A 13,950-nucleotide genomic window follows, 5' to 3' on the forward strand; every position below is an offset into this window, starting at 1 on the left:
CAGGATTTGCATACCTTGTTTGAATTCTTCTCTTACTTTTTTTGTTGGTTTGTATGGTCTTATTGTAGTGCACATAGTAGCCTCCATACATATATACCGTACCTATACTATACATATGTACTCCATATGTACTATAAATACTACGAAGCAAAGCCATACTTTGTGGCGACACTGGGACCCAAACAAGGTATCATTGCACATTAAAATTGTATTAAACTAATTGAAAAATAGTTAAACATTGCTAATAAAACCAGATAAATACTAAACATTAAAAGACAGAGACTTTCCAGTGTTCCATAAAACCACACCTTTCAGACAAATCAATTATTTGCATCGTAAAAAAATCACTAACTGCGAAAGAAAATATTTCAAAAGAAAGTAATGAGTAAAAAGCTTCAGGTGATTTTTGATTGCATTAAAAACAACTCTCATTTTTCATAACATATGCAGAACTTTGCATCTTAAATAGTAGAGTTATCTTCAAAAAATTACTTTGTTTTTAATCTTTCAAGAAATGAAACCTTAATTGGGTAGGAAAAGATTTGGAATATATCCAGCAAGAAACAAAACCTCCACTACTCTCATGTAAGTGGCACAGCATCTGTATAGAGTTAGCACATACCTTCAGGAAGATATCTCAAATTAAGTCAACATCATACTTGAATTCAGTAATCAGAGCTAATATTCTGCAACCCCAAACTGGCTGCCTTGTTTATTTCTTAATCTCAATTTCTATTGCTGTAATTCACCCTGGCACATAAATGGATGTATGAGGGGCTTGCCCTCTGAATACATAATAAAATTTAACTTGTCAGGAGCTTCCTTTGCTTTGAATGAAAAACATTTAATTTCTTTGTGATGCTGTTGAAGCTAAATCCTCTTGCAAGAGACTTAATGAGCAGCCCTGGAATAAAAACTAATGGTGTGTTCCAGCTACATGGCCACCTCACTGAACATTAGAATTACATCTGAGACCAGAGGGAAGAAAAGGGAGATGGACTATACAAAATATGTCTTCATTTGAGGAGTAAAGTTATTACCCAGTGGCATTATACATTGTTAATAAATTTTCTTTATCTGAAACTATAATTTAATATTTATGTATCTAATTTACATGTGACAAAGCAGCGTATTCTAAAATTAGAGTGTAACTAGCAAACTATTAACTACTATAAACAATACCGAAACACAACTCAAACATCTTTTAAGGAAACAATAGATACATTTTGGACTGAGGAAAGATTTCGATTGCAGATCTTTTTTTAAATACAGCTGTTAATTAGGTTGTGAAAAAAAAACCCCTTCAAGCTCAGGAGGATTTTCTGCTTAGGGATTCCTGGGTATCTACATAAAGACCAAGAGTACACTACCAAAAAACTCCCTTATTGGTTACTAGTAGGTACAGTAATAATAGTAAATGCTGAAATTGGGGAAAAAAATCATTTTCAATATCCATGTTATATGATGCACTAGACAATATATCCCCTTTGAGCAGAAACTAGAGAAAATATCGTGCCCTTTATTATCTCTGTGGTTTCTTATGTGTAATAGACAGTGAGAGAATTGCACTTATTGTAACATTACAGTAAAGTGTTAGATTGCAGCTCACCTTTTAAAATATTAGTGGCCATAATACTTATGATAGATTGTGCATTATGCAAAGATGAATAAAGATGTGCATTTAAATTAAAAAACGAGCAACCACTTACAGAACCAACAGTGAGGCTTAACATAACAAACATGCACTAACCCTACACTTATGCAAAACTAAGTTCTTCCAGGAAACTGTAACCAACTGTTGACCTTCCGCAAAGGTAAAGGTTTTGTCCCTTGGTAATATGTTTGGACTTTGTAGTCGAATTCCAGTTTATTAGCTCATTGTCTGTAAATGTGCTGTTCCACTGTGATATCCTTTAGCTGCCCTTGAGCTTCTGCAGAATCTGCAATCTTACAGTCACTTTTATTTAAGGTTTTATTGAGCTGCGAAGTAAGTCCCCTTCAGTACTACACAAATAGGCTTCCTTATTCATCCTCTTCAGGTTCCTGTGGTAAAATTGGTGTCTCCTCCTTTAAACAAGCACTAAAAAACCCAAGGATTGTGCTGTAAAGGTGATATTTGCTTTTCTCAGAAGCAATGTTATGACCTTCATCCGGGTAAATCTAGCAGAGGAGAAAAGAAAAAAAGTAAATAGTTTTTTAAAGGCTTTTCAAATATTTAGGGCTCTAATTTTCTTTCTCTGATCTTCACAGTGCTTTAGATGACAACAGGATGACAACATTAGTTTTATGGCATAAAGGAAAGCTAATAAAACTCAAAGTAAAACTCATTCTCTTGGATTTTGAACTTACATAAAACAACCACTGTAGTGGGATCTGCAGAAGTGAAAAAATTTATATTCTCAGACATTGTGCTTACAGCAGTTTACTTAGCTGGCATTTTCAATAGTGTCTAGGCATCCAAATCCCATTAACATCAAGCAGGATTAATTACCTCATGCTTTTAGGGACCTCTCAATACCTCAGTTTCTAAGCATTCAGCAAAAAAACCTTTTTATTCATATTTTTAACTATCTTCCTATCTTATCTAAAGGCCATCTTTCTCCTGGGTGGATGTAGGCATTTGTATCTCTTAATTTAAATTCCACTAGAAACTTCTCCCAAGTGGGGCTGAACAAACATTTACAGGCTGAATGAAGAAATCCAGGCCACAGGGTTTAGGACAAGAGACTTGTGGTGACCTGAGCCAAAAAGCTTCAGCTGCTTCCTCAAACTCAGGTTATCACAAGGTCGCAAGAGAGCGGGTCAATGGGGAAAAAATTCCTGCTTCTTCCTCTCTCAACAGACCTTCACCTCACCTCAGATGAGATTGCGGGGATAGCTAGAACAGATCCTACCCCGCTCATATTTCACACGCCAAGTCCTTTTCCCTTCACAAGTGATGCTAACCCCCTTGTTATCTCCTCCTCCCTGACATGAGCTCACACGCTTCAGCAGAATCTACAGGTTCACCTAAGGTTCAGTAAGGTCGAGGGGTGCAATGTGTAACATCAGAAATATTTGGAGCACTGACCCAAAAGCACATCATCTAAGATATTCAAGAAGGTTTTATGAGCTCAGGACCATCAGCCAGCAACACCCACATACTCTGGGGTGGGTCCCTTGCAAGTCTGTACATCAGCAGCATGGCTTGTCCTGCTCTCCCCAGTCTTTTCCCACAGCACCCTCATCCTCCCTACAGCTAGAGAGAGAGGACGCACTCTTGCCTTTTAGCTGCCTTTTAATAAAGTTAAATGTTGAAAATAAGGGGAAATTGGTTCCATGTGACTAAATACATTTTTAGGTCTAAAGAGATTATTATATCTCTGTATTACAAAGAATGCATATGGACTCTAAAGCACTTTGTAGAGTGTAATAGGGTAAACAGGTGGGAAAAAAAAGATGAGAGAGAGGAGAAAGAGCCCATACTAATGACAAGAAGATACGGTTCTTGGCATCCACAATAACACGAAGGGAAATGGGATTAAACAGAGGTCTCACTGCAAACAGGTAATACCAGGGTGTTGTGGTAGGGAGAGTCTTTCTCCATGAAGAAACAGCAATAAGAGGTTAAATGCTGAACTATGTTTACAGGGAATGCCACAGCTGCACATACCTGCATAGTGTAATTAACTCCAGCTTTTATTAGATGTTTGATTAGTTCTGCTGAATGCTGGAAGTGGACTTTAGCTGCAAGACAAGAACATTCGGATATTATTAGAAAAAGCTATGCTAATAAATAATTATCTGTTAAACAGCTTTGACTGAAAACATTGCCAGCCTCTGTAATTGCTTGATCTGAAGCTGGTCAGAAGCTCACAGCCCCACCAGTAACAGTGATGCTGAGTATAACAGCAGAGGTTTTGGAGAAGGAGCTGGAAACCCCAAGGAAGGCATGCTTTCACAGAATCACAGAATCTCCGGGCACTCCATGAGGACTCCTCTCTCTACCCTTGATTTACACACACTGTGATAGTTTACAGGTGTGTAAAGCCATTCTGTTTGAACATCATGACAGTTTATAATTGCATTAAAGGAAAGTATATTGGATTTTCTACTGCTTGCATGGGGTTATTACAGCCCACGCTTCTTCACGTAATGGACTTTCTGCAACATATCAGCACCGTAATCGTTGTGTGGTAGAAACAGGCAACTTTATTACCATGTCCTAACCCTGAAGAGCTCAGGCCGCAAGTAGGCTGGGCAGCGTTGCTAGACATGGTATTAAGCAAGGGCAGCAAGCAATCAGAGTCCTAGTCTTGAACACACTGTATTACTCAGATACCTGTCAGAGTCCCAATTCCCTCTAGCGCCAAGTTCAGAGGGGTAGAAATTGCCGCTGCCTTTTACAATCAGCCAAGCCTGAGATGCTCATGCCTGTTCAGTCACCTAGTATATCTTCTCTGGGCAGTGTTTTCACTCCTCTGATTGCACTTGAGATCCACAGCACGGGTTTGACAAGTTATGCCGAGGTGACAGGCTGGCAGGTTCCATCCTCACTGTGCCAGCTGTGCACACGGGCACTCTCACCTCAGCCCCTGTTGGTGCCAGGTACTTATCTCACTAGACTGAGCAGTAGCAAACCTTGTACTATCCCACTTTCACTAGGAAAATGCCAGGGAAAGAAGTATGGATGTGAATCTGTACGGAGAAGCTTGCTGCAGCACTGTAATTTGCGTCTGCATCAAAGCTTGTTCTTTAGACCTACACCAGTTAAGAAAGTTCAGAAAAAATATACTGCAGTTAAATTTAAATCTGTAATTACAAATTATCTCTTGATTGACACATCTTATAATTCCATTTAAAGTGCTAGAACTTCCTGGGTTTTATTCATTCTCTGTCTTAAACTGCTGCTAAAAGTATTGGCGCTATTAAAAGGTTCCCTATAGCTTAAGCTTCAGACACTTTGGCGCTACCTTGTAATTAATTAGCTGAAAAGTTTAACTTTCCATTTGCTGCTGTACTTCACCAGCTGTACTGGTAATTCTTTCTTCAATTGCAGAAACTCTATGAATTTAAAATACATGTACATTAAAAATGTATGTTCTTCTACTAATAATTCATATAATACCTGTCACTAGCAAGCCAGTGTCCTCAAGATTTAAACAAATTAGAACATAAGGTGCCTAAAAGGTACAAATACTCACCAAATAAAAGCATCATCAGTTTAGAGTTAGAAGTGACAACTGAAATAAAATAAAAAATCCTCCCAGAGGGATAATGAAACTAAAAAAGTACTTGCTAGGTGTGTGCCTAATCAGTTGTTGAATAGCTATTACAACCTCTGACTTCACAAGTAATTGCATCTGTTAATACTTACCATCAGCTGTCCCATGAATTATTAGCAAATTTGCTTCTTTTAAGCCATGAAGATTGTGTAATACGCTGGATGCCTAGTAAACAGACACACACAAAGGTGTAAGCGAATTGCATTTTAAGAGTAAAATGGTCATTTTAAGTTACTTGTTTATGCTAACTTGCCTGATAGGTATTTTCCTCTTTTGACGGAATACCGAGGTATCTTTCTGAAAAAGCTGATGCTGTGAAAGTGAAAATAAAAACTTGTGAATTATTCAAATTCACTTCTATTTTAAATCTCATCACTTCTGATATAGAGTCAGGAGAAGCTATTTAAGACATGAAGTCAACAAAGAGAATATACCATTTAAACGTACCATTTTAAACCATTTTCAAGTGGTTTTAAAAGGAAAAAAAGCCCCACAAAACACAAACAAAAATAAAAACAAAAAGCAGGCAGAGGAAAAAAAACAAACCAAAACCAGAGAAAAGATTAACAGACTGTTGAAGTAACCTAGTCTGATTTCCTGTATAGAAGAGTCCACAGCCCGTAGCCTGTGCCCAAAACTTCACATACAGAACCAAATACACTGTGACTGAATTCCAACATGGTTGAGATCATAAAGTAATTCACTACTAACCTTAAAAGATTCATTACTGCCCCGAGACTTGATTCAGGCTGATATACTGAAAGGATTCTTAGAAAACAGGGTACCTGACCAAATTTCAGCGGGGAATGGGAAACTCAACTTGTTTGCAAAAATCAGTGGTGTTAATAATACTGAATCGGTTGTGTGTTTTGCTAAATTGACCCAGTGTCAGCTGCTCTTTCATTTAAAGAAGAGAACGAGGCAGTGAAATGAAATCTAGTTGATACTGTTACATTATCTGCCCTCAGTTAAGACAAATAGTATCTCCATGAATAAAAGATATTTTGAACAGACTATCACGAGTGCAGGAAATACTCACCATAATACTTCATATCTGTAATCGGTGCCACCACAGCTCCACACTTGAAGAGCCGTTCACTGGATTTCAGGATCATTGATGCAATGTAGCCACCATATCCCTAACAACAGAAATTGTATTGAGATTTTCACTGATTCATTTCCTTCTAGCAAGGATAAAACTAAAGACCATTGCCTGATGGTATCATTTTACAGTGTTTATATCTGCAAGATTTGTCCTTAAAGGAAACGTAAACCTACAGTTAAGAGTGAATAAAGATCTCACTTCAGCTTGTCATAATCTTTAAATTACAGAAGTAATAACGAGTATATTTCAGATTAAACTCCATAATTCTATTGTGGCAGACTAGCCTATAGTTAGTAAAAGATTTTAAATTTTTAGAAAAAAACAAAACAAAACCCAAGAAGTGAGGTTTCTGGTAACACAGACAGGAAGATTTGGACTCAGGTTTTAATATATTTAATGTAGATGTTTGCTAATTACCAAGATGCACTGAGCATTTTGCTTAGGGAGTAAAAGAATGGGGGAAACCTCTGAACGGATTGCTGTACACCCTCCCCTTGACACCTGAACCTTCACAGATTGAATCCTGTTGCTAATAAAGAGGTTTCAGCTACAGCATTGTCAAACATCCCACAGAGAGGTACAGATAATGCACTCTTTTGCAGAAATAAAAGCTGTACGTAGCCACATTGCTCGCCGTTATTTCTGAGCAGAAGAGCATCCATCATGCCACTTTGTTACGGAGGAAGGAGCCCATATGGCATGAAGATGCTGGAAAAGATGGGACAGAAGCTGAGGATGTCTGTCTCTGCCTCACCACATTTATCTGCCCTTATGGCACGTCTCTCTGTCATCTCCACTGCAAAGTCTATAATACACTTCCCTGGGAAGGGCTGACACAAAAAGAGAGTCATGAAAGTTTTGCTTTGCATGAAAACGTGAATGCTTCAACTTGAGAGGACAGATTTCCTTGTAATGACACCAGCAATCCATATCTGTACACCTATAATCAATCTAGACCTAGAAAAAAAAATGAAATTCTGAATTGTGGAGGCTAGGATTAATGATTTTCTCATATATTATGGGCTCTTCAGATTTCTCTATTTGCCACCTTTGGTTTCCCTTCATCAGTGCTGGAAAATTGATTTTTACAGGTAATTTTTTGTTTGTTGTTCTGCATTTGGCTCAACACACTTCAGGAAACTGAAATTACCCCCTGACAGGGAGAAGGAAAATGTAAAACAGCAACCAACCCCAAAATAGAATATTGTGTGTCAAATGCTCACAGAGTTTTCTCATAGACTTTTTTTGAATCGTGCCTGCTCCCATTCTTCATGTCTAAATATTTAATGAATATAGGATTTCTGTGGAAGAATGGGAATGTTTGACAAATCTTTAATTTAGTTAAGAAAAATAAGCAAAGAGGAGTATTCTTTGGAATCAGCCTATAGTAAATGCAAACGGACATACTAAAGAAAATACAGAATAAGTACTGGATTTTCAAGGGACCATGAGGAGCTGAGTTATCCCTTTCTCATAGAAAGTCCTGCCCAGGAGACCAAAATCTGCCCATAATTGTCCATGTGCAGAAGTAGAATTCACTTAGGAAAAAAATTCTGAGTGGGCACTGGTAACTTGTATAATTCAAATAGTTTAAGAGAGTAGCAACTTTCCTCTGCCTCTGGCTTCTCTACTTTTGCTTTTGGTTAATATTCTGTTTGTGTCTTTCCCAGTAGCTCCACAGCACAACTTTAATCCTGCGATAGCTATTGCCATGTTATTTATTATGTATGCCATGTATTCATTAAGAGCTTGGTTTAGTTCTCCTGGGAATTCTTTCCTTTGTGCTTGTGCCCTAGCTTCCAGCCAGGCTTTCCAGGACAAAACCATTACACAGTGAGATCACATTTTTAGTGGCACTTTACAATGAAGAAAACAGTTCATATGACCTTATGCAAGGATATCTGGTGCCTCACTCATCAGCTGGATTTCTGTAGTTACAACCTAATTGCCGTATTTTGCTGTTTGGCCACCAAGTTGCAACTTATTTTCAAGCTCTCTTTCTACTTCCATGAATATATTGTCTACCCTGTGCCCTTCTGGACAGTCTCGGTACTTTTGAGACTAATTTACATTACTGATTGCAACACAAATTTTATTTCTGTGCAGCTCTAAAACCTCTCAAAGTGCTTGCTGACAGTGTGCATAAGTCCAGCTTTACGAGATCAGCATTAAGCAATTCCAAAGTTATCTTATTCTGAAGCAAAGAACATAATCTATTTCCATCAGTAAGCCTAATTTAATGCATACAAATTAAAAAAAAAAGATTTTTCCTCTCACATCATTGTACATATAAAAATGAAATTACTTTTAAAGAAGATTTTAATTGACTCTAAAATAAGTAGATTGAAGGAAAATACAATTAACCCTAGGAAGCTGTTAACCGGATTTTGTTTTCCATAATTCTACAAATGACTTTAAATTTTATGAATTTTTCATTTGACAGTAGGAAACAAGTCTGTGAAGTTAACTTGGAAAGAGTAAATTTCCCTTAATTCAAAGCAACATTGAAGCTTATCCAATTTCCCAGGTTTTGCTCTTTGCTTTCCCACATTTCTAATTTTAATTCCTCGGTCTTTCATTCAGAAAACAAACACAGGAACATCATCACCAATAATATTTCATAAAGAAAAAATATGTTGGGGATTGCTTTTGGCAGATACATAAACCCACGTTTACACATATGCTCTAACATAACTACCTCATCATGTCACTGTTAGGAACCAACATACTGCTGAATCTCCTACAGAAAACAAGTGGGAACTTTCAAGTGGCAATCAAAAGAATTTCCGGAGTCAGAAACAAGCACATTCAGGGTGCTGCGTGATTTCATTTTTAATTATTGGTGGGAAGAAGATATGGAGAAATGTGGTTACTTCTATGCCTGTGGACTCCAACCATTGGTAAGAGGCACTAAAACCTGGATAGAAATGTGCACCACAATCATCTGGTGGATGGAATCAGCCCTGCTTATACATCCTCAGCTGAAAAATCTCTGGCTGGGCCCTATGAACCAGATCCTGGGTTTGAAGCTACTGAAATCTCTTCAGCTCAACCAGTGTGGCAGGAGCTCAAATCTTTGAGGAAGGTGATGTTCACGCAGAATATTAATGACAGTCATAAATGTTAATCAGTTCTTAAAATGCAGGAGGTTAATACCAACATCCTCATCTCTGATTCCATCAGATGGAGGCAGCAGGTTAGATGCTTTGCCTGAGCTCGTGTAGCAAGTCAGTAGCTGAGTGGGGATGGGACCGAAGGGGTTTCAGAGTGGAACGCAGGCTGCTCTTCCAGCTGATCACTGGGGGCTTGGTCCACATTCTCGATCATGGTTTGTTGTTGCTTTCAGGTCACAGGCACATTCATCTTTAAGAAAGCACTTTTTAAAAAATAAGGTTGCACATGCTGGCTCATAGAAGAAGCAGCAATTATGTGGTGTTTCTAATTGTTGTTTTTTAATAGACATTGGTAAAATGGTATTTAGTTTGTTACTGAAGGTTATGCCCTTGCCTTGTTCTATCTCGTATTAGGGGCAATGCTTCAGTGGCAGACAAGCCAGCTGGCAAAATAGCAAAGGCGAGATTTCTAGATGGTGCAAAAAGGAATTTGTTGACAGTATCATAGGGCGGTTACTCAGCTAAAGTCAAGGGTCAGTAAAACATTCAGATATAAAAGTTGTCTCAGAAGGATGTTGTCAATTTAACTGCAGCCCAAACGTTAAAGCGTGAAGAAGCAAGCTTTCATAAAACCTAAGCCTGTATTAAACATTTGTAAAGAAAGCGGATGTTTTTCAACAAATACTTTCTCCTGCAGATTCTGAAACACAAATATAGGAATAGCATAAAACTGATCTGATTATCTCAAATATTTATTCTGAGAAATATATACAGAACACAACTAAATTATGGGAGGTTTTCCTCCTCTTTTAATAACTGAAATTCTCTTAGGAAAATAAATATATGTCTTTATAAACTGATAACATCTTCATAAAGAAACATGATGATACATCCTGCTATTTTCGCACATTACCTTTCCAAATATACTCAGTCTCTTAGGATCAATGAAGGGCTGTTTCAGTAGCGACCTGAAAGAGAAAAAGTTTGGTTTTTTTAACTTTGGTAAAGTAAAATAGTGAATTATTGAATCTAGGATGTACATAAAATTATTCGTACAGCAAGGAATTGCCACACATGCAGATCAAGTAGAAAAAAAAATTACACCAATAAAATTATTGTACTGGGAAATATGATCTGTTTTCTAATTCTCTATATGGCAAACAGTTGGTGTTGGGCTCATTTTATCAGAAGTTATCAGATAACTTCAGTTATCTGAATTTGAACATTTGTCTAAATTGTCCATTTTCATCTGCTCTTCAGTTAAAGGAGGGAAGAAAGACGTTCTCACACAGCTGTTCTTTCCCACCTATGTTGGAAACCACCCTCAGTCTACGGACAATCAATCTCCAGAAATTCCAGGATTTTCCTCTGACTAGAACTTAAATGACCGGCTTTGACCAGGTGCCTAGTTTTTCCACAGCTAAAGGAAGGTAAGAACAATGCAACTTCTTGAATCGACATCATTACCCAAACAGTTAATTCTCTCATCAAGGCAATGGTGAATTTTATGCAGAAAAGGTAGAATAACTTGAGGGAGAAATCCAACTGCTTTGAGGAGACAAAAGTATCTCCTCTCAGCCAAGGGCACTCTCCTTTTCTCCTCAGGCAGTGCACCCAGAAAGAGGCCAGATGCAATTTAGCCTAAAATATCTTAGTATTTGAGCAAAGAGCTCAGCTCTCAGAGCAGAGCGTAGGGCCTGCTTCTGATGGCCATGTCAGAGATCGTTGCCTCATCATGCAATAGTTGAAGTATCAACCTCTTTCAAAAGAAGGAAAAATAAAATATCTGGCTTAAAATCTGTATTTCCTTGAGAATCCCTAGAAATAAAGTCTATCCAGACCTTTATATTAGCTATTTTCACATGTGCACCTGAGTAAAGAGTGTTGTCGAAGCCATGTTTGATTACTCTGCAGTTATCAATCTGGAAATGACTCTTCTCTGCTGCTTGTGGGTTTGTGTCAGTCTAAGAATGATAAATAAGATTTCACAGGCATTTGTGCAAATTTTGCTCTCATTTACACTGTTTTAACTCCATTTGCTTTGTACAATTACTCCAGAATTCTGTGGAAGAAATGAGAGCAGTATCCTATTGCATAGACGTAAAATACGGTAAAACAAATACAGTTAACCATTATCATGTGCACTGCAAGAAACTTTCCTAAGGAATACAGACAAATACAAACTAGCTCAGATGGCATATTTAGATTGCTCACAGAAGGAGAGCTTTATCAAAGAGAAGCACCAACACAGAAAGCAAACACCTCTTTGAGCTTTTATTTGATGTTTGTAATGAAAATATTATTGTTACAAAATTTGCAACTGCATTGAAAATAAACATTAACAGTATTCACTATGTAAAGAACAAATTCTGGGCAGTCTCAGTTAAAAATACTCATTCATCAAGGTGGAACTAGGGTAAAAAATAAGCAAAGTTTGCACATACGTACTCTACGGCTGCTATTTGGTCCTTCACTTCCACTGATCCTAAGCATCGGTGGACCTCCTGTAGAATCTTGAGGCCTTGAAATCCACTCCCTCTGCCATCAAATCGAGCTACGATGACATTATCAGAGTTGACAAGCACTGAGTCCCAGTCAATGTGAAACTTATCTGTAACCAACTGGCTGCCTGGAGCTTCATCACTGCAAATACCAACACACCAGACACAAACGAAGACTATTGACAATGTGATGCACTTTGCCGTTCTCTGATATTTTATTTAACCTAGATGGCAGAGTTCAGTGGGTTACACAATCCTGTTGAATTGTTGTCACTTCCATCAATACCATCACATTAGCTAGTGCTGGTATCCCTGCAGGAGTAGTAAGGAAAAGAATTTCTCTAACTCTATAACCACCATGTTGCAGTGTGCCAATATGTGAATATACATTACAGAAAGAAACAGAAAACTAAAGCATGTCATGCTGCTTATAGGCTAATAAAGTGAACCCAAAATATAGTCACTAACAGCTAGCTCGGGTCTGAGAAGGCTCATACAGAATTTGTTAAGTCACACTAAACTGACAAAAAGGAAAATTCGTTCAGTACCCCGATTACGATTTGGTAGGATATATAATACTATTAAGAAGGATGTCATTTTAGAAAACAAAAATAATTGCATTGTTGTATCCTTGAATAGATTTTTTGAAACAGGGTACAAAAAAGACTAAAGTACACACTGGAGAAAATTATTATTTTCTCCATGCAAATTCATAGCAAAAAATGGATGCAGGCAGGAGTGATCAGTTTATTTTATGACTTTAAAAAAAGGTGTTTTATAGCAGAAAAGGTGGAGTAGAATGGGAGAATGTAGTTTCTAGAAGAATAATAAGCATTTTCCATTGAAGCCAAATATACTGTTTTCCTTCCAAAGAAAATAAAATGTCACTTTTAAAAGGGAAGCTTGTCATTATTTTCCCCCCAAGATAAACACAGAATAAGAGAGCAGACTACCATGAAGTTGTATAAAACACAAAACACTTCTATGCAGCTGGCATCTGCCAGTTGAATGCAAATTAACGTGTAAAAGTGTCTGTGCTGGCTGTATGGAAATTAGATTGGACAGTGTCTGTGGGAATAACCTGTCTAAGGTGAAAAAAAAGATGAAAACAGAAATTATTATTTTGCTGAAGAGACTTATACAAACCTGGGGGGAGGAAAGAGAGAGAAAAATCTCCTACAATAACTCCTGTCTTATATGTACAATAATTTGCTGATTCAAGACCTGGTTTTGGCTGTGGATAACATAGGCCATCTTCGAGGTAATCAATCTCTTCATTAGCAAGCATATGATGAATACATATATACTTAAATTCAGTCAGACCTACTTAGGTAGTTGCTATATCATGCACTGAAATCAGGATTACTTGGTTACAGACTCACAACATGTTATGCTTGGTTCACCATTTTCTTGTGCACTGAATTCATACAGCTTTCAAAAAAGAAAGGAACAGTATTTTTTTGTTTGCTTAACCAATTCAGTTGTGAATACACTAACTGCTAACAATGCAGAGCAACGAATTTGGAAACAGCGATTGTCCAGTGAGCTCTGCAGAAAACACAATTCAGAAGTATATTATCATTATTATTTACAATAAGAGCAGGAGCAGAATAACTCTTTCAGTTTCTGCTTATTGTACTGAGCACGGTTTGCAGAAGCACTCTACATTGACAGAGATGTTCTTACAGAGCTTTTACCACCTCTTCCAATAGTATCAGCTTCAAACCAGTTACAATTGCTATTTTTTTCTAAAGTTCTTCCAACTGTCCACAATAACATAATGTATAAGGAAAACCCTTTTTTGGTTAGGTGTCTTTCCAACAGTTTAATGCACCCCACACAAATGAAAATATGAGTCAGCCTGCTTCACTCCCAGCCTGCTTCACTCCCACTTAACATAAGAACAAAACAAATAAAATGTTCACATTTGTTTTATACTTATTATATATCTATGTTGTATATATGTG

The 13,950-nt window shown here is 37.4% G+C and overlaps 1 protein-coding gene across 1 annotated transcript; it reads right to left on the reverse strand.

The window, feature by feature from the left end:
- Positions 1-1,054: 1,054 nt before the first annotated feature.
- Positions 1,055-12,125, reverse strand: LOC104271096 (inactive dipeptidyl peptidase 10-like; the record flags this gene model as incomplete). Its single annotated transcript, XM_009865677.1, has 7 exons — positions 1,055-2,160; positions 3,653-3,726; positions 5,357-5,429; positions 5,518-5,576; positions 6,304-6,403; positions 10,396-10,450; positions 11,931-12,125. Coding segments are annotated over 7 exons (694 nt in total), but the record flags the coding sequence as incomplete, so codon positions are not given.
- Positions 12,126-13,950: the final 1,825 nt, after the last annotated feature.

This window comes from Apaloderma vittatum, unplaced genomic scaffold (assembly GCF_000703405.1).
Source record: "Apaloderma vittatum isolate BGI_N311 unplaced genomic scaffold, ASM70340v1 scaffold8380, whole genome shotgun sequence".
Classification (NCBI taxonomy): domain Eukaryota; kingdom Metazoa; phylum Chordata; class Aves; order Trogoniformes; family Trogonidae; genus Apaloderma; species Apaloderma vittatum.